Raw genomic sequence first — 27,744 nt, 5'->3', positions numbered from 1 at the left:
TGAGAACAAGCCACATCTTACATTCAACTCATTCTCCTTTTAACAACTGACAAAAGAATAGTTTCTTGAAAGAGTTTGTGCCGTCATGTCTATTTATTTGCTTTAATTGACGTACAGATGTTGGTTTGGGCGAGCCAAAATCCAGGATGCCATGTGTAAGTGCAAAATCGTATCATAGACCATTTCACTCGTATATTATAGCATCCAGCCATCATATCTGCCAATATTTTACGAGGGGCAGATCACAGTAAAAATCAGAAACAAAACTATGATCTATCATCATCGCCCAAACGACTTTTCTGTAATGAAAGCAAAAGGATGTCTATACATTGGAAGAAATAAAACACCAACATAAATGGATCAAGAAAGTTGACCCAATTCTTTAAGCGTACATTACAATTCAATTGAACTAAAGGTAACCTTTGGCAATGCATTAATAACGCTAATCTAGAAAGATAAGTTTACAAAGCCTCTACTAAAATCTCCTCTGCACGGGCTTTGGTTTGCATGTTGAAGAAGAAGCAACACTTGAAAAACCACTGGGCTTCCTAGAAGAAGAAACACTGAATTACGAGCAACAGAATAAGGAATGTGGCCAAGGATTCACAGCAGTAAATATTGACAGCTGACGTGGAAAATTAAGCGATTACCTGTAACTCGTCTGCACTGCTTTGTTCTTCACAGCTGCTAAATTTTTGACCTCACGACTGTTGATATAGAGAAAGTTAAATATTTGAAGAAAAGTTCAGGATATTTAAGTAATAAAGCATTAAATTGTAACTAACCAAGTAAAATCTGAGTAAACCAAAGATAAGTCGAGACATAATAAGTTTGGGGTCAAAGTCAAGCAGATTTCAGCATTCAGAGTTTTAACTGGTTGTTGTTTCTATTTCAGCATTCAGAGTTTTAACTGCTATTTCTTCTTTACAAGGTCAAAAACTGTGTGACAATTTAACAACTAGATTTAACCCTGTTCAGTTGTCTGAAAAATCAAATTTCACAAGCTCACACAGTACCTGCATGAGGACAGAGATCAGACATCCTTATATTTTTATCAACTCAAATAGTAATTGACTGCCTTAGAAGGCTCAGATACAAAATCATGTTTGATTTGTAGGATCCAAAATATTTAAGTGCTTTTACATTAAGCATAAAAACAAGGCCTAAAAAAACATCCATCCTATGAATGCCATCAAAACTCTCAGGTTTGCACCACTTCAAGACAAGTTTACCTGTTTAAAAATTCCAATTTTGCCTTCTTCATTATGCTGCTTTTGCCGTTGGACGTACTGTTGTAAGGTCCTGCTGCTGCAAATAGAAGAATATGTCAACATTATAAGCAGTGCTATGCAATGCAGTCACTGAGAATTTCAGCTCTTTGCTATGTCAAGTGCAGTCTACCCAAATAAAATCTCCAGTAAATGCAAAGTATACCTCCAAAGAAACTTCTTTTAAAGCTTGAAGGTGGGACCTTCGTGCATATCTGAACTCGCCTCTTTTGTTTCTCTGCAAAATGATAAGCATTCATTATCAACTTAAATTACCAAATGTAGTCTGACAATCCATTCAGAAGGCAAAAGTAAATGCATCCGATGTTGCCACATCAAGAGACTGATGAGTTGAACAAGACACAGGACCCAATACAACAAAAGGAGGAAAAGAAAGAAGACAAGAAGCCAAACCAATGACTGGGTGTAGGAAGCTTTTATCCAATGCTAAGCTACTGAATGCACCTCATGATTAAGCACTTTTAACTGCTTAAGTTGATTAAAAGACACCCAATTTTAAGGTTCAGACCATGTTTATTCCAAATTTAGATTTGCACCCACTCACTGCTGACTTGCTAGATGCCATCCATGTCATCACTTGATGCTACTGCTTGCCACTAATTCTATCCACAACTAGGGTCTGATAGTGTAATCCAACCTAAACTGCTGCAAAACTGCATTCCATTTTCTTGACTCAGCAAAGCTTCCTAATGATAAATGGTTTCTATCTGCACAATTCATGGTACTTTGCAAAAGGATGACCAAAATTTAGCACATGAACCAGGAGTCTAAATAAAGAAAACAAGATGTAACACATGCACCATCCAAAAGAATAAGAAAAGAGAGTAAAAAGTACATACCAGCTGCTTCATTTGCATACCGCTGCTTCAATCGCTCTGATATTTTCTTTTCCTTCTCTTCTAATTCCTGTGACTTCGCCTGCAAGTAAAACAATCACAAAATAAGCTTGCTTAAATTCAAACGCCATGGACTTTGAGACTTCAATGATGAAAATAAGAACTACTCAACTTAGAAGAAATCAGATACTAAGAAGGAAAGATGTAGTGATGTAGATAAACTACAAAGGGGAAGTCCACAAATACTATTATATATCTTGTGAGATTCTTAATGTACCTTAGGTGAGTACATACTGAAACTTAAGCATTATTGCCAAAAACAAAAAAGAGTAATAACCAATATAAAGCCACATCCTTGCCAGGTACCCTTTTTTTTGTGGACAAAGCTATTTATTAGTTTCTAGGCAGAGACCAAGAGGAAATTAAGAAAACTCTATTACCTTATACAATTCTCTCCATTTAAATTCAACCCTCCTTTTTTTCATCCTTGCCACCACAAGCTCAGCACTCTCAGCACCAAATTGCCGCTCAAAGAATTTCTTCCAAAGTTTATTAGTTACTGGGCTAAGATCTCTTCCCTGCAACAACCAAACAGAAACAAAAGGGAACAAGATCAGCCAGTCCATAATAAGTACATATGCAAAGAAAGAAATAAATTGGGCAAATTTTCTAAAATAGTTACCTCTGTACAATTCTCAACGTGTATCAACTGATCCATGGTGCAATGCGGTAAAATACGTTCCAGTAGATGGAACTCTGTTTCTCCAACATTTCCAAGATATCGAACATTGAGAACTGCAATCTGAACACATAGATCAACCAAGGAAGGTATTCCCTGCATTCTTATTGTTTGTCTTCCAAGTATATTTATAAGCTCCGATCTTTATTCTCACCCCTGATGAATTAATCGAGAAAAAATAATCAACATTGAAGCCTTCTAGTACTCTATAACCTCAAAGAAATACATGTAAAATCCCGTCTTTAGCCATTTGTTGTATAAGAAGATATCAAGTGTGCATATACCATGAAAAAAAATATGCTTACGGCTAAATAAGAGTGCTATTGCAGCAAACTATAGCAAGAAGCAAGGAAATCCATCCACATCTGAGCACGTTAGAGTAGAAGGGGGTGAACTAGAGGAGGGTGTAAAGGGGAAGCGGTGGTTCAAGCCCTTCTCCAGTACGACAAATTTAAGTTACGTGTTCCCTTTCCTTTATTCCCCGGAACAAAAGTAAAAAAAGATAATTGAACTCTTCCACTTTCATAAAATGATACCTTTCTACCCTTTGTCCATGGTTTTAACCTGTTTGGATTACCATTGTTTGGAGTTTTTGTAGAAAAATATACTGTAGTTATTTAATGTATGTGAGGTAAAAAAGTAATTGGAAAATATATTCACAGAAAACATAAAAATTATTTTGAGGAAAAATGGCAATCCAAACAAGGCTGCCAGCTAATCCACTTAGCTTGAATACAAACCAGAGTAGCAATATGCTATTAAGGAGGAATTTACCCCTCGACTCATGATTTTTAATAAACTGCCAATCCCTCTAATCGGTTGAAAGTAATTCACGCGATCAAAAACCCAAAATGGAACTTATTCATTACAACAAACTAGTGATCAACATCACATCATTAACAAGACATACTGCGTTGATCTCACACTAATAAGCAGGCTTATACTTGTCCCTCCAAAATACCTCTCTCCCATACACATCCTCCACTAAGAGAATCATCAGACTTCACTCTTATCTGGTTTTTATCTAAATTTAACATCTCCATTTTATTTTCATTAATTTTTCCTCCCTCATGGTAAAATGGGACCTAAAATTGTCACAAAAAAGGAAATAATTCTTTTGAATTTATCTATTAAAATTTGGATGTATCTAATTCAATAACACCATAGATTGGCTGTACAATCAACACTAGGAAACTTTAAAAAAAATAAAGGCCCAATTTATCCAATTCAGATTAAAAAAATCCAATGTTTACTGAATCATCATCATCGCCAAGTAACATAACACAATTAACCAAAACAAAAAAAAAAAGAAAAGAAAAAACAGGAGAAAAACCCAAATTAGAATAAGAGAAAAAAATGATAATAAAAATTAGAAAAATGGAAATTAAGGTAAAAGAGGTAGATTTGGATAAAAGAGCTCACCGGAAGGTGATCGGCGCCTAAAAATGATCGGGGCGACGACGTCAGCAAGCGGAGCTTGATTTTCCAACAGCCTATAATTTATATTTGTGTACATAGAAAAAATAATAGCAATCGAAACTGCAAATTAATGAATGGAAAAGGTAAAAATTAAATATACAGGAGGCTTTTTGGGAGGGAAAAAAAAATCTACTACTTGTTATCGTCAACCAGTTGTATCTTTCTTGACATTATTGGAATAGATAGTGGCATCAGGATTTTTTTTTCCTTTCCTTTTAGGAATTGGATTTCATTCTTGGGCTATGCAAGTTCTTACCTCACTTGTATCGGGCCAATACCGTCTTGTTAATACCAGGCTTCATACATAGTTGCGAGAATAGGACAGGTACGTTGGCCTTAGGTGTAATTGTCGTACTCTTTACGTGATTTATTGTACAATCACGTGACTTTTGTTGTATATCATGGAAAATAACTCTATTTGGATGGGAGTGTTTTTCAAAAATTAATTTTTTAAAAATAATAAAAATTTTTAAAAAGTACTCGAAAAGGTAATTTAAAAATTAGTTTAAATTTTTTAAATTTTTAAAAAATATCTTAAAATATATTTTAGAAACTCTTCTACTCATAAATATTTCAAAATATTTTTTTTGAAAATATTCCAAAATATAATCTAAAAACTCTATTATAACAAAATTTTTCAAAAATGCCCCAAAAATAGTTAATTCAAACTGAGCAATTAAGTAAATATGTCATGAAATAAAACAAAAAATTATAAGTGAGTGTGTAACAAATAATAGAAAAAAGTATAATAATCGGACCAACTACACGTATAGCTAACTGTACCTTCTCTAAACCACATAATTACTGTTATTATCTTTATTTTATCTTGCAAATTCGTATACGCGGTTGTCCCAAAGTGGACTTGAAAATTTTTCTAGTAACTGTGATCAAATACAATAATAATATTTATTAATTCATATAAAAAAAAACTAATTCATACTTTATCTTTTTTTCAAAGGACTATTATGTTACATTATTATTGATAGTTAGTGTAATTTTTCCTTTGCACTAGCAAACCTTGCAGGTGTGCCATTATTGGCGACAGATTGCACCTTCTATTTTGTTACTAGATTAATTGGTTAACTTGGGTTCCAATGAATTTGTGAAATAGAGAAAAGAAGACGATGAATTTTCCCTCCATAACTTGTTTCTTTAGTCCTTTTTTTTTTCTTCATTTTTTAGCTTGGGCAAGTTTCACATTTTAGGTAGCTTTTCACTAGTAGAACCAGATGTTGAAGTTTGAGGGGGCCAAGACCACTAAATATGTACAATCAAAGAGGTACCCACACAAATTTATGAAAAAATTTGTTGAGGGGTTCAAAGTCTTACATTGACAAGGATATAAGTGAAGCTTTTAACATCTCAAGGGTTTTAGAAACATATTTCTGAAGTTCGAGGGGGTAAAGTCTAATTTCTATAAGGATATAAATGAAAATGTATAATTTTTCAAGAGAACAAAGAAGAATTTCTAGAATCTCCCCCTTGCATCCACCAAGCTTCAAATAGCTCTTCTGGAGCACTTTAAAGGCGCTGCTCTCAAGATCATTCAATTGGGACTTTTTTTTGCTTTGAACATCCGGTATACCCACTCTCAAGTGAGACCATTCCGAATTCGATTTGAAAAGTGCTCACAGAGTCCGACTTTTACTCGGGAAAGAAGGTCTGGTCAAAACTTTTCAAAATGTCACATGTAGAGGTCGAACTTGAATTTCGAACCATACGGATTTAAGAAGCACCCATATGAATCTAAAAGAATCGACATTAAATACCAATTTTGACAAGAAGCAAGATTTAAATCTTTAATCTCCTACCCCAACCCACAAGGATACGTGGTGGCCAACTACTCTCTAGATAGTTGGCAACCCCCGCTTACCAGTCCTCCAAACTCGAGTTAAGTATTATGGACTTTACCACACGGTTCTATGTTCATAGAATTCACGACTAGAATGTCACCTCCACTCTAGCAACCATCTTCGTGCCACCGAGTGTAAGGTTTGAATCTGGTTGAATAGCTCGTAATGTTGATAGTTCAGGTAACGTCAATAGTCTTTTCTGGAAGGGAAAATCGTCCAAAACATCCCTCACATTTTGTAAAATAACTTTTTTTGTCCCTCATTTTTAAAAGTGTAATTTTATATCCCTTACATATTCACATCGGACAAATTTAGTCCCTAACTAGGTTTTCGATCATTTTTTGGTTGGAATCTGTAAGTGCCCGGTGCAACCCAATGAGTACAAACAATTTCATAATGATGCACTAGGATATATCAAATTTAAGCACAATAAAGAAAACTTAATTAAAGAGAAAAGATAAGAAATGCAAACCAAATATCAATCCAATAGCCTCTTCAATTGATGGCGATGCTAACCAAGATGTACAAGTGAAGGCTCACTCCTTCCTCACCCCAAACACACTTTGGTTGAGCCAAGGAGTTTTACAACAATTCTAGTTAACCCTCAACAACCTACACTTGAAAGATCACTCACCCAATTAAGAACTATTTTATACAAATGAGGCAACTTTCACCAAGGTTTTACCACTTCAAGTGATAGGTTCACCTTAACCAAGGTTTTACTCCTCCTAGAGAATAACCTTCACTTGAGCAACCTCACAACCCAACTTTCCCAACCTCTTATACAACCAACAAAGAATCTTTCTACTCAAAAATCTCACTTGTAAGCTTGTATTTTGTGTTGGCAAAAGTCCCTTGTCTTCTTGTGCTTTGGGGTTTTTATAGAAGGTGAGAAATGGCTCCAAAAGGCTCTCCAACGGTCAAATATTAAATGCTGTCAAAACTAGCCGTTGGCCTGTCGGACGTCCGAACCACCTGTCGGACGTCCGAACCCTGCGTTCGAACGTCGTCAGAGAGTCATCAAATCTTTGCGAAATTTCTCGGACATCCGATGCGATCGATGTGCGTCCGAGGCGTGCGTCCGATCCTTCCGGACGTCCGATGCTTCCTCACGAGCGTCCGAGAGAGTTTCCTTCTTGATGTTCTTCATCCTTTCGGACGTCCGATAGCTTCCTTCCGGACGTCCCACATGAGTGCCCTGTTTTTGCTTCTTCTTTTGTGCCACAAGAATCTGTTCTAACAAATTGCTCACATAAAAACATTAGCCCAAATCTTCATTTTGGTTTGTTAATCATCAAAACGAAGGATTGATCGACCAAGGTCAACAATCTCCCCCTTTTTGATGATGACAAACAAAATGAAGATTTCTTTTATCAAATAAGTTCAAATAAAGCTCCCCTTTAGAAAGTGCCAACATACAAAGAAATTTTAATAAATCCTACTCCCCCTTTTGGCATCAATCAAAAAAACAAACTCCCCCTTTATTTTTCAAATCAAGACCATATTGAATATCAAAATTTTCAAATGTACTTACAACCATTCAGCACTCCTTGGATCAAATCTTCATGATGTACCTAAATATGAGAAATTTCATTTGGTACCCTTTTTTTATAGGGTCCTTGGGAGTTAATTACGACATGATCTAGCAATTCACATGGATTTCATGCCTTTTCTCATATTTTTCTTTACATAGCAATCATTTTGTATATGTCCAAATTTGCAACAAAAGTGACACATGATAGAAGTATTTTGCACATAAGTGGATTTAATGCAACTAATTTTCTTATTTCTTATCATAGCAAACTTATTTGTGCCTTGAAAAGATTTGCTTTCTTTTGTTTGAGAAAACTTTTGTTTTTCGTTTTGGAGAAACTCGTTCAAGTCATTAATTCTTTTCTTTAACAAATTTTGTTCCTCCAACATTTTTTCATAAAACTTTGTTTTCTCTTCCAACTTCCTTTTCAAATTATTTTTGCAATCAAAAACACTTTTTTGATTTTTTAAATCATCATTTTCCATTCTCAAACATTTGTTTTCTTGAAAAAGTTTGGAGTTTTCTTCCAACAAATCATTTATTTTTATTTTCAAATCTTTATTTTTAGCATAAGATTTTCTCAAACTTTTATGCATTTTAATCATAAGAATTTTTACATCATCATCTTCATTATTTTCATCACAAGAAGAGTGATAAGAACTTACCTCATCTTCTCCAACGGCCATTAGTGCCATTTGGGCCAACTTTTCTTTTTCTCTTTTTGAATTGCATTCATCCCATGTAACTTTGCAATCTCCTCTTGAACATCTCTTGTTGAAGATTTTCTTGAAACTTTTGATGTGAGGAGTTATATCATTGTCCACTTCCATGATTTCATTACCCATGAAGGATGGGTTATCCCCCACTTGAGATGCTTTAAAAGCTATGTCTCTCTTATACATTCTTGCATTTTCTTCCTCTTGCACTTTGAATTTCAGCTTTAATTCATAAGAGGTTAGGGTATCCACAAGAGATTCAATGGACATAGAATTTAAATTCTTTGCCTCTTCTATAGCATTTATTTTGTTTTCCCATTCTTTTGGCAAGACATTCAAAATCTTTCTATTTTTCTCACCCAAAGAATATTCTTTTCCAAGCAATTTAAGATCTTGAATAATGTCACAAAATCTACTACACATCTTATCAACATTTTCAAGAGGATGCATTTTGAAAAATTCATATTGAGAAACAAGCAAAGATTTCTTTTGTTCTTTAATATCTTGGTTGCCTTCATGAAATACACACAATTTATCCCAAATATCTTTAACTGATTTACAACCTTTAATCCTACTAGATTCATTTACATCTAAAGTATTGTACAATATACACATGGCCTTGGCATTCAAAGAAAGGTATCTCTTGCCTTTTTCATTCAATTCTTGTCTAGTCTTTAATCTACTCAAATTGGTGGTAGAGTCAACTATTCTAACTTCATAAGGACCATCTTCTACCACATACCATAATTCAATATAAACGGATTGTAAGAAAATCATCATTCTTTGTTTCCACATGCTAAAATGAGAACCATTAAACATAGGTGGTCTATCAATAGATTGCCCTTCTAAAAAAGAAACTTTTATGGTTGCCATGATCTTTACTCTAAGCGGTTAAGCTTGATCAAAAGAGACCAAACTCTGATACCAATTGTAAGTGCCCGGTGCAACCCAACGAGTACAAACAATTTCACAATGATGCACTAGGATATATCAAATTTAAGCACAATAAAGAAAACTTAATTAAAGAGAAAAGATAAGAAATGCAAACCAAATATCAATCCAATAGCCTCTTCAATTGATGGCGATGCTAACCAAGATGTACAAGTGAAGGCTCACTCCTTCCTCACCCCAAACACACTTTGGTTGAGCCAAGGAGTTTTACAACAATTCTAGTTAACCCTCAACAACCTACACTTGAAAGATCACTCACCCAATTAAGAACTATTTTATACAAATGAGGCAACCTTCACCAAGATTTTACCACTTCAAGTGATAGGTTCACCTTCACCAATGTTTTACTCCTCCTAGAGAATAACCTTCACTTGAGCAACCTCACAACCCAACTTTCCCAACCCCTTATACAACCAACAAAGAATCTTTCTACTCAAAAATCTCACTTGTAAGCTTGTATTTTGTGTTGGCAAAAGTCCCTTGTCTTCTTGTGTTTTGGGGTTTTTATAGAAGGTGAGAAATGGCTCCAAAGGGCTCTCCAACGGTCAAATATTAAATGCTGTCAAAACTAGCCGTTGGCCTGTCGAACGTCCGAACCACCTGTCGGACGTCCGAACCCTGCGTCCGAACGTCGTCAGAGAGTCATCAAATCTTTGCGAAATTTCTCGGACGTCCGATGCGATCGATGTGCGTCCGATCCTTCCGGACGTCCGATGCTTCCTCACGAGCGTCCGAGAGAGTTTCCTTCTTGATGTTCTTCATCCTTTCGGACGTCCGATAGCTTCCTTCCGGACGTCCCACATGAGTGCCCTGTTTTTGCTTCTTCTTTTGTGCCACAAGAATCTGTTCTAACAAATTGCTCACATAAAAACATTAGCCCAAATCTTCATTTTGGTTTGTTAATCATCAAAACCAAGGATTGATCGACCAAGGTCAACAGAATCCATCATGTGCAAGGCATGTGATCATTTTTGAAGGGTAAATTTGTCAAATTATATTTTATATAATCTGATTTATAGTCCTTCACATTTTATAAAATAAATTTTTTCGTCCCTCACATTTTATAAAATGATTTTTTTCATCACTCACATTTCACAAAATGAATTTCTTCATTCCTCACGTTTCAAAAAATGAATTTTTCATTTCTTACTAATTATGTGTGTGAATACATTTTTTTAAACACATGTATATGTCTATTTGATTTTGCTTAATAATAATAGCATAAACACGTGTATGTAATTGGGTCCAACTTGTAGGTTATCTTCTCTTTTTGTATGATTATGACTAATATTTACCAATAGAACTTTAATTTAAATATTCTTATTGTATTTTGACCGAAAATAGTTTTATTGGCCAACTTGACAATGAATGCAAGATTATTTACTAGCTAATACCAGATGAAATCAAATGATCACGTATAATATATGGTATTCGTATTGTTAAGTGAAATCAAATAAACACATACATATATTTATGCTATTCGTATTATTAAACAAAATCAAATAGACATATACATGTGTTTAAACAAAATGCATTCACACACATTTTTTTTATGATTTCTCTCACATACATAATTAGTGAGGGATGGAAATATTCATTTTTTGAAATGTGAGGGATGGAGAAATTCATTTTGTGAAATGTGAAGGATGAAAAAATCATTTTATAAAATGTGAGGGACGAAAAAATTTGTTTTATAAAATGTGGAGGACTTATAGATCAGATTATGTAAAATATAATTTGATAAATTTACCCTTAAAAAATGATCACGTGCCTTGTACATGATGGATTCCGATAAAAAAATGATCGGAAACCTAGTTAGGAATTAAATTTGATCGATGTGAATATGTGAGGGACATAAAATTACACTTTTAAAAGTGGGGGATGAAAAAAATTATTTTACAAAATGTAAAAGACGTTTTGGACAATTTTCCCTTTCTGGAATCCAAGGAATTTTCCAGAAGCAGCCATGGTGATTTTATTCTTGCATTTGAAAAGCACATTGCCATCCAACATAAGTTTCCCAAACTCATGTTATTCCCTGACTGTAAACTTACTGTGGACAAGTTCTAGAGTCCAGAGCGGGGAAGGAGATCAAATTCCAGGACTACCTCATCATTGATTCCGCAGGTGATCGCCAAATTCTGCCATGATATTTTGTCTCAGACATGCCTCCCTTTTGCCCTTAGAAATCGACCGTGTTACTTTTGTAACTCGTCCATCATATCCATGGTTCCAGGTCGCGGTCGCGTTTGTCATGATCGATTCCACAGATTCTTGCTCGCGTTGTGGTAGCGGAACGCTCAGCCTCCTTCCGGTGGCATTTCGAACCATAAATTTCAGAAATGAGGCACGTAAAATACCAAACTTATGATCTTTTGATTGTAATATTATCTATCCTCTGTTTGCTTGCTTTACACAAACAGTGTAAAAATGGAATCATGGAAGAGTTCCTTGAAGCTAATCTACATACATATATATAGTCTCCAGGTCTCGTTTTCAGTTTTCACATAGTATTATACTATTGTTCCTTGGGGCTGTTACCAAGGAATTGTTCTTACCTTGGGAACCACTCTCTTCTTTCCTTCACCTTTGGTTTGGTGCACTTTATACTACAAAAGAACAAGAGTTAAATGATACAGACACCAGGATGCAAATGATGAAAACTTGAATGCCTTTCTTTATCTGGGCACCTCCGTTCAGATCCCACCCTGCTATAGATGCAGCAGCAGCCTCTGTTTATTATTGGTCCTTAGTTCTATTGCAAGGCAGTGAGGGAGCAGCTTTTTGATATATATTGCAATGGCTGCAAGAGAGGAGAAAAATATGGACACTATTGTTCATTTCACGCATCGACATCCACTTAGCATCTCAACAATCCAATGTCGAGCAAGACATAATGATCGATGTGGCATGTGCTCGGAAATCCTTGATCCAATTGCCAGAGTTTATGCTTGTCAAGGTTGTTCATTCTTCTTACACGAACATTGTGCTGAACTGCAGCTGGATATTTCACACCCCTTTCATCCCCATCGCCTTCATCATCACATTGATCCTATTGCTATTGGGAGAGGGTGCGACGCTTGCAGCTCTCGTGGATCTTATCCCTTCAAAAGCTGGTACCGATGTGAAGAGGCTGACTGCTCCTTTAGTTTGCATTTGAAGTGTGCTCTGTTAAAACCTTCTCATGATCATCATCGGGTAGAGGTGCTGCAGAATTCTCACGGGCATTCTCTACTTGTTTGCGACAGGCCAAATGTTTTGCATTACTCTTGCACTCGCTGTGACACTGAATTTGGAGATGATGACAAGATTTACGTTTGTCTTGAATGCAAATGCATGTTAGATGAGCCGTGTGCTGCTCATGGGCAGGAAATCAAGCATCCCTTTCACTCTCAACATACTCTCTCTCTCGTTCTCTATTATGTGCGTCCACCTCGTTGCTGTAGCCTCTGTGGTGGCGGTGGAAGGAATGGTTATTTCTTCACTTGTTCTTCATGTGATTTTTGCCTCGATGTTGATTGTGCCAACTTGGGCGAGACTACCACAATCTGCAAAGCCGACCAAGGGCATATTCAAATCCAACCTGTAACCCACCCCCATCCCTTGATTCAAGTGGAAGTAATGATCAGTATGAAGAATTTCAGGTCCTGCTGCTTTGCTTGCGGCCTCCGCTTTGAGGATCTTGTTTATGCTTGCCTTTCATGCGGAATCCTACTCCATAAATCCTGTGCTGATTTGCCTAATGAAATCACTAGCCATTTGCACCCGAACCACTTGCTCAAACTTGTCAAAAATTCTTTCTGGTACCACAAGAGATTTTCCTGTCAAGTGTGCTTACAATCTACTGGCCACTTTTTCTACAGCTGCGGAGAATGTGACTTTGGGTTGGATGTTAAGTGTACAAGATCTGCATTCCCACTTATAATGTCCAAATACCACGAACACGCTCTTGCTTACATTGACATTGAAACACACAATTTTGAGTGTGTTTTGTGTATTGGTATTTGCAGACAATTTTACTTCAGGTGTTTACGCTTGGATTGCAACTTCAGCATCCACGATCACTGCTATCCATCGCTGCCACTGTCCATCAAAGATGATTGCCACATACACCCCCTCACATTTGCCGATTATCCAATCAAGGGGGTTCCAGATGATCCGGAGAAAGAAGCAGAATTGTATTGCTATGCCTGTGAAGAAGGACGAGCATTTGACCGTATCACATATTTCTGTTCATCATGCCACTTTGTTGCTCATGTTCATTGCGTGATAACAGCGGTACGAGTATGACAACAGTCAACTCTTGGTATTAACTTGAATTTTGACAGCCTTCTGTGTTTTTGGATTGCTTCAAACTTAATATGTGCGTTTGGGATCAATTTTGTGTTACCAGATCATATCTTACCTGCACAAGGAGCCTAGTCACTTGGCCATTACTAGCATTGGAGAACAATTGGGGTCTACAGGTGATTCAGCTGATGAGGATGCAGTTCTGCATCAACTAGACGAGGAACTTATGAGACTCGAAAAGGATGTGCAAGCACTAATGGCAAAAATAGGAGAACTTAGACAAAGACGTTATGAGCATATTTCAAAGCGAACTACCTCCAGAAGAAATTATCTGTTGGAAAAACGAGATCAACTGTAAAAACGAGATCAATTGTACAAGTCTGCAAGTCTGTCTAGCAAACCTGCACCACCATGCTCAATCAGTTGAGATTGAAGTTAGAATAGCCATTACATGTGATATGTTTCCTGAGTTTGTTGAGATTGTGGAAGAATTTGTGAACACAAAACCCCAAAAACATATACTTGAAACTCTTGAAAACGTTTTTCCTTCATAGCTTGCTTTTAACGCCTTCTGTAAAACTTCAGAAGGCGTAGTATTATGCAGAGCTGATGCGCGGAGCTGCGCCTGTTTTAGGCAGCTTTCACTTCGCTGCCTTTGTAGGGTACTTGAAGGCTTGCTTCGTGTAGTTTGCACTATTATGTAGTGGTATGGATTTTTACTACACCGTTCTATGTTGGATTTCAGATTTAGAGTGTTACCTCTATTCTAGCAGATATGTTGTGTCAACTGTGAAGCGTAAGAATCAAAGAATGGAATGATAGAGTAATAGATCAGTTGCTTGAAGTTTAATCCAAGAAGTACTTTTGATGTATTTTGTTCCTTGAAGCTGTTAGGAAGAAATTCTTGCCTAAAGAACTGTTCTTTTCCCTCTCATACCTACACAAATAGCTCAAGTACCTCCACACCAAACTATGTGATGTAGCCTGGTTTTAATTGGTCTTTAGTTCTCTTCAAATGGATTGAGCCGCATATTAATATTTGCTGTAACTGCGAGTGAAGAGAAAATTATGTAACTAATGCATTCGGGAATGTATCATGAATGGAAAACAAAAAAGGAAAAAAAAATCCTCTAAGTCCAGAATCAATCCCAACCAAGGAAAGCATAAAGATGATTCTTGTTAACTCAAAAAGTTGTTGGACACAAGGGCCACTGGCCGGTTAGGATGCTTTTGGTAATTTGCCTTCCTTTAGTCTGTGAGACTGTGAACTAGTAAGAGTGTGGAATCATTGAAACGTTGAAGTATTGATTGTCAGAGAGATGGAAAATCCTGTTCATCATTTCCGGCATCCACATCCACTGAGCCTCAGAAAGTTCAACCAGCCAGGAAGAAAATGTCATATGTGCCAGCGCCAACTTGATTTAGATGCCACTGTCTACGGCTGTGAGAGATGTAGTTTCTTTCTGCACAGAGCTTAGGCAAAATTTCAACAACAAATTATACACCCCTTTCATCCTCATCATACTCTTGTTTATCTCGACGAATCGCCTTATGACAATGAAACATACTGCAGTGTTTGCAGCGAAAAGATCAAGCATGGTATCTACCACTGCGAAGAGACCAATTGTCCGTTTGATCTGGACCTTGGATGTGCTGCCTTGACGCCTAGTAAGAAGTATGCAGATCGTGTAGCAGAGCTTCAAGGAAATCATCAGCATGCCTTAATTTTATGTGACAAGCCAAATGAATTTTATGATTTTTACTACTGTTACAGCCGCTGCTATGAGCTTATTGTCGATGATAAACTTATATTTGCGTGCCTGGAGTGTAAGTGTCTGTTAGATGAATCTTGTGCTGCTCAGGGACGTGAAATCAAGCACCCTTTTCATCCTGATCACCCTCTCAAACTTCAGCCCGTGAACTCTGTTTCTTCAGCCAAATGCAGCGTCTGTGCTTCTACAGGTTTCTTATTTGTTTTTCAGTGTTCTTTGCGTGACTTCGTTTTGGACCTTGATTGTTCCAAACTGAAGCCAAGAACAAACAAAATTGGCTCAGATGAAGAAATTATTAAAAATCAGTTTGTAAGCCATCCGCATCCCTTGATTCAGTGTGATACTAGTGGCATATCGAACTATCAAGCCCGCTGCTATGGCTGTGGGCTTCATTTGTAGGATTCTGTTTATTTTTGCCTTCAATGCGGATTACCATTCCACCGATCTTGTGCTGATTTGCCACCTGAAATGGCTCATCCTTTTCATCCTCGGCACCCACTCATCCTTGCCCAAAATCATTCCGAGTCATCCCTGGAACGTTTGTCCTGTCGAGTTTGTGGTATTACAACCGGATTCTTTTTCTATAAATGCAGAGAGTGTGATTTTGGATTAGACACCAAGTGTTCTCGGTTGAAACATCCGCCCATAAAGAACCAAAGTTCACCAGCATCCTCTTGCATTTGTAGACCTTGAACTAGAACTCTTTAACCTCGAGTGCAGCATCTGTGATTCATCTTGCAGTAAATATTTCTTTCGCTGTTTAGAATGCGACTTCAGCATCCATGATTACTGCCATCCTTCACCTCCACAATCCTTAAAACATGATTGCCACATAGATCCCCTTATATATACAACTACTCGAATCAAGGACATGCCAGATGAAGAGGATTTTGCTGAATTTTATTGCAATGCTTGCGAAAAAGCACGAGTACTAGATCATCCTACTTACTACTGTTCAGGATACCATTTTGTTGCTCACATTCATTGCGTGATTTCAGAGGTTTGAATATGTTCAGTCCATTTAATCAAAGAGTATCATTATTCCCCCATTTTTTTGGGTGATTTTAGATGCTTGTGTACTAATTCATGCTTTACCATGTACCAGATCCTGCCTTATTTGAAGAAAGAGCCCCTAGACTTGACTACTACCATAGGCAAGAACATCAAGTTGGAGACAACTGAAGTAGACAAAGATGGTTCAGAAGATGAGGTGTCCTCAGGTCGTGATTCTTCAGCCGTTGGAACTGAAGAAGTCAGTGATGAGGCGACATCAGGAGGTGCTTCTTCAGCTGTTGGAACTGAAGAAGTCGGTGATGAGGATATAAATACTGCTATACAACGCCTAGACGAGCAAATTGCAGCAGTCAGGAACAAAATTGAAGCACAGGAAGCAGAATTGGAGCAACTTGAGGGGAGACGTGCCCAGCTAATTGCAAAAGAAAGACAACATTCAGGAGAGTAATAGTATGGAATCTGTTTCTGCAAAATAACAGATTGCATGTCATCAAATGCAAAATAACATGCACCAAAAAAAAAAAAAAAAAATGGAATGGCCCTTTTATCTGGTGATTTGAGCATTCTCATGTTGAGAACTGCACTATGTCCGCCAGAAGTGTTGCCATGAACAAAGAAAGAGTTGGTATTTGACTATTTGAACAGGGTAATGTACCGGATTTTTGCTATTAGCCTGCAATCCTGAACCTTTACTGGATGAAACAAGATAAAGAGTAAAGAAAGCAAATAACTTACTGTACAAAATACTTGAATACATGTATTAATACAAAAAAAAGGCAGAAAATAGAAAAGGATTAAGGAATCACATTTCTATTTGCATATCTTAAATGACAAAAGGTTATTACGTTTTTTTTTCTCCCTTCTTTTGAGGGTAACAAAATGAACAGAAAATTGAAGAAATGAAATGCGTTGTTAATTTATACAAGGCGCGTTAAACACTTCGCACTCAGTTTGCGCCTTTAACGTGGCAGAGGTCTTTAATTCAATCACACGATCACGCCTTTAAGAGACTGGCTTTAGCCATCCCTCCTGAGAGGATAGATCAGCAAAAACCCACAGCTGCCATAAACCCATAAATAAATCCTCTGCCTTTCCTCCTCTTTCCCTCCTCAGAAACGAGCTAACAATATGCTATCTTCAATCCAAAGTCCGAGGCTTCTCCGCCTCTCAACCCTCCATCAAATACCCCTCAGGTGCCTCCAAACCTCCACTACCCCTGTCCCCACACCCTCCTCCCCCCAACCCACTTCCCAAATTCTCAAAATCCGTAAATCCCTTCTCTCCCGGGAGACCACAGCGGTGGAAATAGCCAAGACTTTCCTCAGCCGCCTCCGCCGCACCGAACCCCAACTCAAGAGCTTTCTGTACGTATCCCCGGAAGATGCTGTTTTGAAACAGGCTGAAGAAATTGACAGGAAAATTCGGAACAATGAGGAATTGGGCCCTCTTGCTGGAGTTCTTGCTGGGGTTAAAGATAATATTTGCACTTCAGATATGCCTTCCACTGCTGGGTCCAAGATTTTGGAGAATTATACTCCGCCATATGATGCCACGGCGGTTAAAAAGTTGAGGGAAAATGGCGCTATCATTGTTGGCAAGACTAATTTGGATGAGTTTGGTATGGGAAGTACTACTGAAGCCTCTGGTTATCAGGCGAGAAGTTTTACCTTTATCATTTTTCTTTCGTTACTCATTTTTCTAAGATTTTGTGTAAATGCAGTTTTATTTAGAAATGAGATCAAAGTTGGGATTTTTGCTCTCTACAAACAGGAAAGTTTGCGTTTTTAGGTAATTACATTGGGTGTTTGTAGCTGGAATTTTTTTTAAATTAAATTTTGTAGATACTGTATCTGATAGCTTACTTGTACGTCTTATCAGATATGGTATGGAAAACAAATGGCTTCTATAGACTTGAGTGTGATTTAAGCTTGTATGTTCAGTGGTTTTGAGTGAGCGCTGCATTGGAGACTAGGTCAAGGTTAGTCAAGTAGTGAAATTAAGGTATATAATGCTTAAGACATTGTGACTCATAAACGCCATAAAATGGGGGAAACTCATTAAGTATTTTAGGACGTGTTATCTGTGCGAAATGAAGAGCTTTCTTGAATATTTGAATGGTCTGAAAATGGATGGTTGGATTTGGGTTTTAAAATTTAGTGTATTATGGGTAGTCTGGATACGCACTCTGTTACTTCACATATACTTGGTTTAACTTGGACTTGGATGCTGGTGCTAAGTTTGAAGTTTGAAACTAGTAATTTGAATCTGAGAGGAGTAAAAAATGCTTGTTTTTACTTTTTTGCTTTTAAATGAATTAAGGTACGTATTGCCGGAAAAATAGAAAAGAAAAGCCTCTGTTCAACTTGGTATTGTGAATGCAAATTTGGTATCAGATATAATTGCTGTTTCTTCCTGGGTGGTTTAAATGGCAGTAGGATAACTGGAATTGCTGCACGTTCTCTTTTGACGATCTCATTAGTAACCCCCTATTTCTCTTGTAAACATGAGTTTCTCAGCTGTGAACATGAGTTGGTTCTAAAATCTGCAACTTGTAATTTGAAATGGTTTGCTCAGGTGATGCATCTTCATCTTCAATAGGTGACAGCTAATCCTTGGGATTTATCTCGGGTACCAGGGGGATCATCTGGGGGCTCTGCAGCAGCTGTTTCTGCTCAACAGTGTGCTGTGTCATTGGGAACTGATACTGGTGGAAGTGTTAGGCAGCCAGCATCATTTTGTGGTGTTGTTGGACTCAAACCAACATATGGTCGTGTCTCAAGATATGGCCTTGTTGCTTATGCATCATCCCTAGATGTCATTGGATGCTTGGGTTCATCAGTTGCTGATACAGGGATTGTGCTTCAGGCAGTTTCGGGTCATGATAAATTTGATGCCACTAGTAGTAAACAAGTGAGTTTCTTTTCCTTGTGAATAAATTTCTTTGTGGAAGTTAATATCGTCGTAGGTATTACATACCTAACTTCAAATATGTACCATACCACTATCAAATCCTCTACCTGTACTACGTAAGGGCATGCATCTTATACTCTATTTGAAGCCAGAAAAAACATATATTAAGAGGAAGTTGAATCAACTTAAGTTCATAGTGAATGTATATTAACTGTATTTGTGGAAGACATTGCTTAAGAGCAGCATGATGGTGCTGCCTGCTTTTCTGTAAATGTCGCTTTTAGTGTCAAGTGTGCATATTTTTTCTGACTAGTATCAAAATGATATTGCTACATTGATGGGAATGTTTCTTTTCAGGGAATTCCTAACTTTGCATCCCAGTTTATTCCCAAGGATTATTTGGATTCTAAACCTTTGAAAGGACTTAGAGTAGGTGTCATCCGTGAAACCCTTGCTGATGGAGTTGATCCAGATGTAATTTCGTCACTCCAACATTCTGTTTCTCACTTGGAGGATTTGGGATGCACCATATCTGAGGTGATCTTCTTTTTATTATTATTATTTTTTAAATGAGTAGAATGTTCACCTGTCTTCAGTTTTGTGTGTGAATCAACAAAAGTATAGCATTTGATATTTACAACTCGCAGGTCTCATTCCCATCTTTCTCCCTTGGTTTGCCAGCATACTACATTCTTGCTTCATCTGAATCATCCTCAAACTTAGCCCGCTATGATGGAGTTAGGTAAAACTTGGAGTTTTGTTTATTTTTCAGATTCCCCTTGCACTATTTGGTTTGGGTTCTTAATGATTGGGAAGAGATGTTAGGACCACTGAGCAAGTAGTAGTGGCAATTTAGTTGTCTTGTTTAATTTGAACTTCTTACCTTTTCAGATTTGGAAATCAGGTCTTTGCTGATGAGCTAAGTTCCTTGTATGGCGATTCTCGTGCTGAAGGATTTGGTTCTGAGGTATGCATCATCTATTCTACTGAAAGATATTATGCACCTATGTTACTTGGAGTTGGGTATGGGAGTCTCAAGGACACGGGTACTCTAGTGCAAAATGATTGTCCAACACAAGTACAGCAGGGCAAAGTGAATAGTCCTAGTACCATAGTTCTGCAATCCACCCCTCCAAAATGAGCAAAACTTGTGTCTGTTGTCATAGCATGAGTTATCCTGTAGCATTTAAGGAAATAGTACTGACATCTGCTTTAGTTGTGGTGCTTGGCTAAGGCTAACATCTGATTTCTTTTTCTCAGGTTAAACTGAGAATTCTAATGGGGACATATGCACTTTCAGCTGGATATTATGATGCATATTACAAGCGTGCCCAGCAGGTAAAGTAATGAATGTGCCTTTTTTTTGTCAAATATAGTTGAATGTACGTCTGTTGATACGGAGTGCCATTCTGATTGTGATCTTGCGTTGAAGCTGTAGTCTTTAAAAATCCTATTGACCTCCACCTCCTCCACAATCTTTCTCGAGTCTTTTCCTTAATGCGCGATATATAATTTCGAACTCATGCTTGTGTATGTCTGTGCACACACGCCCCTATAACATTGAATAAATAAAACAATAAAATACATTGTGGCCCAAAAATATTGAATAAATAAAACCAAACGTTAAAAGATTAAAAAAGTAATTTACTCATATTGTGGCCTTTGTTGGTAAAGCCTGTAGGTCAAAATATATTGTCAGGAGGCTTGGTGTTTTTCAAAGAGCTATAATATGCTGTGTGTCACAATGTGTTGGGTTGGTTTTCTTATGCAGCGCGTTTACTAGAATGATTATGACCATTTCTTAGGTTAGGACTTTAGTTCAGAAGAGCTTCAGAGCAGCTTTGGAAGAAAATGACGTTCTGATCTCACCTGCAGCACCATCTGTTGCTTATAAGATTGGTATGATACATGGATTTTCACACACTTTTTGCTGTTCTTTCAATTGATTGTATTTGTCTTTGATGTAAAAATATATTCTTTTTCTTTTTAAGGCAGCTGATTATAGACATTAATTTGCTATGCACAGGTGAGAAGAAAAATGACCCTTTGGCCATGTATGCAGGTGACATCATGACCGTAAGTATTCATTGTAGCAATTCTGTAAGAGATTGGGGTTATAGACATACCTAAGCTGGATTTTTTTGTGATTATTTTGAGTTCCTAAAGCTAATGCATTTGCATCCATGTCTTCTCTAAATACCTTAAATGAGTCCAGCTCTATTGTAGCTTGGGTTGAGAAATATGCATTTTAAGGACATGAAAGCAAATTGATCATGAGATAAAATCCCAGAAGTATGTAACTTGGAGAAATTTTGAAAGCTGGCAATGAATCAGAATTATGCAACATATGACATACCTTGGTGTGGAAATATATTATTACTACGAGAAGGTGAAGGTCACACTAGTTGAGCAAAGCTATTAGTGGGAGTTAGTAGATTATGATGGTTGTACCTTAAAAGTGCTTGCTCTTGCACAAAGCTTTTTATATGATTCCATGTTTGAGTGGAGGTATCTTATTAAGTAAATTGATGTTATAGTTTGATGTTTCCCATTGCCTGTTTTCGCTGTTTTATTTGTTCATTATGGAAGTGATTTGTAAGTATTTAGAAGGTTGCAATTCTAAATTTTTGGCATTCCTTAGTTATATAACCTGCAATGACATGGATCCTGTACTCCTGTTGTATTTATCCTCATCATACATGAATTAGCATTCCCAGATTGAAATACTGTTCAGAGAACTAGCAGCTTTTTTTAGATTTTCTTCTTCCATTTATAATATTACGTATGATGCAGGTCAATGTCAACTTGGCTGGTTTACCTGCATTGGTTTTACCCTGTGGATTTGTTGAAGAAGGATCATCCGTTCTTCCTGTTGGTTTGCAAATGATTGGAGCAGCATTTGATGAGGTTGGTGTTGGATTTTTTTGTATACAAGGATCTATATTTGAGTACCATAACTATCTGCTTTGCAATTTGCTCTGTCTTATCTGTTCATGGTCCTCTAGGTGATCTTTTTTGTAGTTAATGGTTTTTCGAGGCAAGCGGTTAAGTTACATAAACAGTTTTACATTTCATTGCAGGAAAGTTTACTTAAAATAGGCCACATTTTTGAGCAGACGCTTCAAGGTTACAGTTTTGTCCCTCCACTAGTGGGCGATGACTTTTGAGTGCTAGTCACCATCTGGCATTGCAATTTTGAAAATGTAGAAAGAATTTTTTCAGGGCTTTTGGAGTTGCTGTAGGTTACAAGACCATGATGGATGTTCTTCAAGCGTTTTTCCTACTAGAATACCTGCTATTTTTGCAGGCAAATTCCGTCAAGTTGATACTTTAACCTGTTTGCAATGTGTATGTTCAGAGTTAGTTCATTGAAGACTTGAGATGGTCCACTAATTCTCGTCCACAGTGCTAGGAAAAGTTGCTGCAGAAACCGTCTATATAATTATAGAGGATTCATTGTCTGATATAGCAGCTGAATTAACTGATTGTTTAAGATGTAGATGCTAGTTCTCATATTTGCATTTTGCAGTAATTTGAGGGTGTTGTACATGAAATTTTTATCACAGGTTCAAAGGCTAAGTAGACCTGTTACCGCTTCATTGTCTATTTGGCATCCAAGTTTCATATAAACCCAAAAATTTACTCATTCAAGGTTGTCTCTTGTTATGTCTCCTCTCCTTTGGCTCTAGTCATGGCATTTATTTTTTGAATAATTCATTTATATATTTTTATAAATAGTACCTACTGCACCATATGTATCCAACAGTAATATTGGTGGAATTGTAGCCTTAGAATATTTATCATTTGATTGATCTGAATTTAGGCAACTTTAGTCATCAACAGCTCTTGCTCATGTCTCAGTTGTCTCTTCTTGGCGTCCTTTATTCAGAAAGAACTGATTCAGTCATTGCCTGTTCACACCCTTCAAGCTGAATGATTGCCAGGGTTCTTATTCTCCCCCATGGAGTTCACTTTCTGCAATTCCTTGTGCCACGGATGTTGCACGAATGCATCTATCCAAGTTCTGTGAAACATTTAATAGGTCACATCACCATTCGCGTATTTTCTCCTTAGCACAGAGAGATAAACTCATGACACTCTACCTGGTGTCCTCATAATCAGAAACATCAGAATAAGATAAGAGCTTCAAACTTCCTCTTTAGCCAAGTTTACTATGTTTTGCGGACATCCACCCACCATGGAGAGATCTTTTTCCCGAATCGAACGTCTCTCATGAATTGTTTGCTCTGCAGAGTTGCACGTTGCTCCATTTGTCTATGCTTTAGTTCCCTGAGCTTTCCTTCAAGTTCGACTATTTCTCTTGCTAGCGCATCCATCCCGTTTTCAAGTAGTGCAATCTCTTCATTCAGTTTGTGACCAGTACCCTCATTCTTGTTTTGAACACCTTCAGTTGTAGCACTAGCTTGAGGGATCAAGTCCGTCCTAGTTTGTGTAAGCTTAGCTTCTTCGTTTCCACTAGCTTCAGAATCTCCTCCTCTTCTAAGCTTTTCTCCTGAGACGACAGTCATAGATGTCTCCAACTGGAGATTTTCAGACCTGACTGCCGAGTCGGCAAACTCTTCCCGCAGTTGAGGTAGGATCTGATGCAAGACAAGCAAATAGATGAAGATTAACCATCAAACCTCAGTTTTGGTCAACACTGAGAAGTTGAGACGTTTAAACTATCCAAGTTTGTAATAAACTTTTTAAAAAAAAAAAAAACCAATAAGAAAGAAGCTAATGAATAATAATCATCCAGTACCTCAGAGAACACGCAATGAAAATGAGCAACAAAGTGACATTCTTCGCAATAATAAGTAGGATCAGCCAAATCTCTTCTTTCTTCACAAGCATTGCAATAAATTCTGCATTCTCACCCTCATCTGGCTTGTCCTTAATCGGGGAAGTAGTCAGGGTAAGAGGATCCAAATGGCAATCGTGCTTGATGGTTTCTGGCAATGATGGGTAGCAGTAGGCATGAACATTGAAATTGCACTCCACACACCGAAAGAAATACTTGCTATTGCTGCTATATCTATGACAAGTATTGCAGCTGAAACCCACCTTGGTTGTGTAGTTGAAGTAGGCAAGATCATGCTGATGAATTTTAGACCTAATTAAGGGGTGCTTTGCAGTAGCACATTTAATGTCCAAGCTAAAATTACACTTCTGACACATGTAAATGAGGTTTTTAGGGACATCACCACAAGCACGACAGAAAACGGAAGCATAAAGGAGACTCGAACTACGATCAAAAAGGGTAAGGCAATGTTGAGGTTGAGGGTGAAAAGAGTGTATGACCTTCTCGGGCATGTTAGCACACGATTCATGTAGCAATGCACGGCAATGAAGGCAAACGTAAATGGAATCATCGAATGGTAGTCCACAACCAGAGCAGTTACGTTTGAAATTCTTTATGCTGTTACATTGAATCAAACGATGGTTGTGGCTTGTATGTTTAACTTCTATGTATCCATGATCAGGTCTGTCGGAGTCCATGACCGTTGGCACCAACTTGGCACAATCAAGGTCTTCACAGTAGTCACACGAGGAACATTGGAATAAAAAATGCGGACTTGGCCATTGACCGCAAAGATTGCAGAACCTGTCCGAAAGAGTACGAGGCAGAAAGGTCAAGGTGGTTGAGTGTTTACAGCGGTGGAAGGGACGCTCGATTTGTGTTTGTGGAATTGTGAAGCATGATTCATGCATCAAACGTTTGTATTCCAAGCAAAAGTAGATAGCTTGATAATATCCAAAAGGTTCGCCACAAATAAAGCAGGAATACTTGTGGTCTGTTGGTTTATCAAAAGCAGTAACGGGATGCTGATGATTAATTTTGAGTTCTGGACCCCTAATCCTGGAAGGTGTCAAGGCAGCACAAGGAAGATTCAATACGAATTCACATTCAGAGCACCGGTAAGCGCAGCCCCCAAAATGGTCATCACAAACACTGCAACTTTTGGAGTCAGGTGCGATGTCAAATTGAGTAAGAGTGTGATCAGGATGAAAGGGATGCCTCAGATGCCATGGAAGTTCAGCACAGCTTCTATGAACCAAGTATTTAGGTCTCTCACACCTATATACCACTCCTGGAAGAACCTCTTGCTGACACAATTTACATTTCTCGTAACTCCGTATAACCATTTCCTCTCGCCTAAGCTCATGTGGAGGGCTAAAATGAGTAATGCTGTTCATCTTCACATTCCCTCTGCAAATCTATAAGAACTTTGTACCTGTAGATGTATCATGGAGAAACATAAACCATCAAGAACCAGTATAAACAACAAAAACTAATCACCTGATTTCTTCAATAACATTTCAGAAATTGTCAAAGTACGCTCAGCTGTATGATAACTCAACTAAAAGCATTCATACGAGAAAATCACAGAATCCCACTTGGAGATTAAGCGGATGCAGATCAGTCGTAAGCTTTAATCAAGAAGCTAATCATACAGAAGTAGAAGACTAATGGAAGAGAATCACCCGACTTTCCTAGTTTTGACAAGATATGGGTTCAACCGTTCCAGTGTTAGAATTTAATCCTTTACATGTAATTGATAACGGCGCAGGGCTGAACGTAGTTAAAATTTATGTGTATTTAAAAGTATTTAAAAGTAAATATTTAAATATTTAAAAGTATTAAATATTTAAAAGTAAATACATATCTGTATTTGAGCGTAAATATTTGTATTAAATTAAATATTTGAAAGTAAAATACCCGTAAAGAACCGGTACTTTAAATAGTTACCGACTCTTTATGGGCAAACACGCATTACTCATTTAAAGTACCGATTTTTTACGGGTATTTTACTTTCAAACATTTAATTTATGATAAATATATCAATGTTTGTAAGTAAAATTCAAAAAGTGTTACAGTAATATTCTTACAAAAAGGAAATCGGTAGGTTATTTATTTAATATAAATTAAATATTAAAAAAAAAAAGAAATTGCCCATAAAGTATTAATTCTTTATGACTTTCATCATTACATGAGTAAAGTATTGGCTCTTTATGGATATTTTATTCTGAATCATTTAATTTATGTTAAATACATAAATGTTTGTAACTAAAATTGAAAAAGTGTTATATTAATATTTTTACGGAAGAGAGATTGGTAGTTTTTGTATTTAACAAAAATTAAATATTTGAAAGTAAATATAAATCTGTATTTGAGCGTAAATATTTGTATTAAATTAAATCTTTGAAAGTAAAATATTCATAAAGAGTTGGTACTTTAAATAGGTAATGTGTATTTGCCTATAAACTATACTCCTTAAAATTTATTAATTGTTAATTGATTTGTAGTACTTTATCATTCATTGGACATGTAGTACAAAGGACAAATTTGGTAAAAAATTCTAATTTCACTCTCTAAAACAATATTTTAATCGTTTGAACTGAATTTGCAAAGGATTAGTAACCTCAGGGGAGGTCAGTGCAAATGTCAGAAACCTCAAAGGAGGTTTATGCAATTATCCCTATTTTTAATTATAGATATTTTCCTAAAGTTTTTAGAAGTATTTTTGAGATATATTCTGGGATATATTTTGGGGTATTTTGAAGATGTTTTTTTAGAGTTGTTTTTGAAATATATTTTAAAATATTTTTAGAGTTTAAAAATTTTTATATTATTTTTTAATCCATCAACGTCACCATCATCTCTTTACTTCTTTCTCTCTTTCTTCCTCCTTTGCCCTTTTCCCCATTCCTCTTCCTTTTCTTCTCTTTCTTCCTCCTCTCCTCCTTCTCCGTGTCTTTTTTCCTCCCATCTTTTTCCTCCCTTTCTTTCGGCCACTCCTCCCTTTCCCTCCCTCTCCTTTTTCCCTCTACTCGATCTAGTCGAGGTCAGATCAAGGCTTGTGGTCACGACATCGTGGCCAAGTCATAGGAAGGGGAAAGGGAGGGTGGGGTGTGGCAGGAAAGGGGAGGGGAAGGGGGAAGAGAGAAGAAAGATGAGGAAAAAAGAAGAGGAAGAGAAAAGAGGAAAAAGAAGGGGATGGTGACCCAAATTGAATCGATTTTTTCATCTTTTTAATTAGAGAAAATATAGGTTTAACCTTCTCTTTTTCTAAGGTTGTTTATATGGCCTTTGTTCTCTCCGCTTGGAGGTAGAGTCTTGTAGCTACAGCTCCTCCCTTTCTTTCCTCTCCTCTTCCCTTTCCCTTCTTTCTTTTTCCTGCCATGTCTCACACCTCCTTTTTCCTCCCTTTTCCCGATCTGAGCGAGGCCTATGGTCGCAACATCATGGCCAGATCATAGGCAGGAAAAGGAAGGGGTGGAGTATGGCAGGAAAAGGGAGAGGAAGAGGAAGGGGAAGGGAGAGGAAAGATGAGGAAAGAGGAGGATGAAGAGGGAGGG

The 27,744-nt window shown here is 37.2% G+C and overlaps 4 protein-coding genes across 10 annotated transcripts; 2 read left to right on the top strand and 2 right to left on the bottom strand.

Annotated features, from left to right (window-relative positions):
- Positions 1 to 274: 274 nt before the first annotated feature.
- Positions 275 to 4,660, bottom strand: LOC113689704 (uncharacterized). 6 transcript variants are annotated; one of them, XM_027207443.2, is made up of 9 exons: positions 4,600 to 4,660; positions 4,287 to 4,357; positions 2,808 to 3,020; positions 2,566 to 2,703; positions 2,129 to 2,207; positions 1,435 to 1,506; positions 1,233 to 1,308; positions 651 to 707; positions 275 to 563 (listed from the first exon to the last, which is right to left on the bottom strand). In XM_027207443.2, the coding sequence occupies exons 3-9, from the start codon at positions 2,964 to 2,966 to the stop codon at positions 476 to 478; spliced, it is 669 nt and encodes a 222-aa protein (XP_027063244.1). In that variant the 5' UTR covers positions 2,967 to 3,020; positions 4,287 to 4,357; positions 4,600 to 4,660; the 3' UTR covers positions 275 to 475. The 6 variants fall into 6 exon arrangements, with proteins under 6 accessions (XP_027063244.1, XP_027063245.1, XP_027063243.1 ...); XM_027207444.2 differs by lacking the exon at positions 4,600 to 4,660 and having other exon boundaries at positions 1,233 to 1,305; positions 4,287 to 4,530; XM_027207442.2 differs by lacking the exon at positions 4,600 to 4,660 and having other exon boundaries at positions 4,287 to 4,426.
- Positions 4,661 to 11,413: 6,753 nt separating this feature from the next.
- LOC113690109 (uncharacterized) lies at positions 11,414 to 14,531 on the top strand. 2 transcript variants are annotated; one of them, XM_072051096.1, is made up of 3 exons: positions 11,414 to 11,524; positions 11,634 to 13,675; positions 13,791 to 14,531. In XM_072051096.1, the coding sequence occupies exons 2-3, from the start codon at positions 12,197 to 12,199 to the stop codon at positions 14,043 to 14,045; spliced, it is 1,734 nt and encodes a 577-aa protein (XP_071907197.1). In that variant the 5' UTR covers positions 11,414 to 11,524; positions 11,634 to 12,196; the 3' UTR covers positions 14,046 to 14,531. The 2 variants fall into 2 exon arrangements, with proteins under 2 accessions (XP_071907197.1, XP_027063729.1); XM_027207928.2 differs by having other exon boundaries at positions 11,424 to 13,675.
- A 3,007-nt stretch (positions 14,532 to 17,538) lies between these two features.
- Positions 17,539 to 23,029, top strand: LOC113689792 (glutamyl-tRNA(Gln) amidotransferase subunit A, chloroplastic/mitochondrial). The gene is made up of 10 exons (XM_027207576.2): positions 17,539 to 18,126; positions 19,072 to 19,383; positions 19,741 to 19,920; positions 20,031 to 20,125; positions 20,275 to 20,350; positions 20,644 to 20,721; positions 21,189 to 21,282; positions 21,410 to 21,459; positions 22,177 to 22,290; positions 22,464 to 23,029. Exons 1-10 carry the CDS (start codon positions 17,602 to 17,604, stop codon positions 22,548 to 22,550), a joined length of 1,611 nt encoding a protein of 536 aa, XP_027063377.1. The 5' UTR covers positions 17,539 to 17,601; the 3' UTR covers positions 22,551 to 23,029.
- A 526-nt stretch (positions 23,030 to 23,555) lies between these two features.
- On the bottom strand, positions 23,556 to 25,662 carry LOC140007376 (uncharacterized). Its single transcript, XM_072050128.1, has 2 exons — positions 24,184 to 25,662; positions 23,556 to 23,984 (listed from the first exon to the last, which is right to left on the bottom strand). The coding sequence occupies exons 1-2, from the start codon at positions 25,579 to 25,581 to the stop codon at positions 23,556 to 23,558; spliced, it is 1,827 nt and encodes a 608-aa protein (XP_071906229.1). The 5' UTR covers positions 25,582 to 25,662.
- Positions 25,663 to 27,744: the final 2,082 nt, after the last annotated feature.

This window comes from Coffea arabica, chromosome 5c, assembly GCF_036785885.1.
Source record: "Coffea arabica cultivar ET-39 chromosome 5c, Coffea Arabica ET-39 HiFi, whole genome shotgun sequence".
NCBI lineage: Eukaryota > Viridiplantae > Streptophyta > Magnoliopsida > Gentianales > Rubiaceae > Coffea > Coffea arabica.
Note: the sequence above shows the minus strand (reverse complement) of the source record. Positions and strands in the feature narration are given on the sequence as shown.

Excerpts from the sequence above, each read along its gene's own strand:
- LOC113689704 (XM_027207443.2), bottom strand. The coding sequence starts at position 2,966 with ATGCAGGGAATACCTTCCTTGGTTGATCTATGTGTTCAGATTGCAGTT. Across the intron at positions 2,208-2,565 it reads AATGGAGAGAATTGTATAAG|GCGAAGTCACAGGAATTAGA; the intron begins GTAATAGAGTTT and ends TTTTACTTGCAG. Across the intron at positions 564-650 it reads GCAGTGCAGACGAGTTACAG|TGTTTCTTCTTCTAGGAAGC; the intron begins GTAATCGCTTAA and ends CTCGTAATTCAG.
- LOC113690109 (XM_072051096.1), top strand. The coding sequence starts at position 12,197 with ATGGCTGCAAGAGAGGAGAAAAATATGGACACTATTGTTCATTTCACG. Across the intron at positions 13,676-13,790 it reads TTCATTGCGTGATAACAGCG|ATCATATCTTACCTGCACAA; the intron begins GTACGAGTATGA and ends TTGTGTTACCAG.
- LOC113689792 (XM_027207576.2), top strand. The coding sequence starts at position 17,602 with ATGCTATCTTCAATCCAAAGTCCGAGGCTTCTCCGCCTCTCAACCCTC. Across the intron at positions 19,384-19,740 it reads ATGCCACTAGTAGTAAACAA|GGAATTCCTAACTTTGCATC; the intron begins GTGAGTTTCTTT and ends GTTTCTTTTCAG. Across the intron at positions 22,291-22,463 it reads TTGGAGCAGCATTTGATGAG|GAAAGTTTACTTAAAATAGG; the intron begins GTTGGTGTTGGA and ends ATTTCATTGCAG.
- LOC140007376 (XM_072050128.1), bottom strand. The coding sequence starts at position 25,581 with ATGAACAGCATTACTCATTTTAGCCCTCCACATGAGCTTAGGCGAGAG. Across the intron at positions 23,985-24,183 it reads TACTTATTATTGCGAAGAAT|ATCCTACCTCAACTGCGGGA; the intron begins GTCACTTTGTTG and ends GTCTTGCATCAG.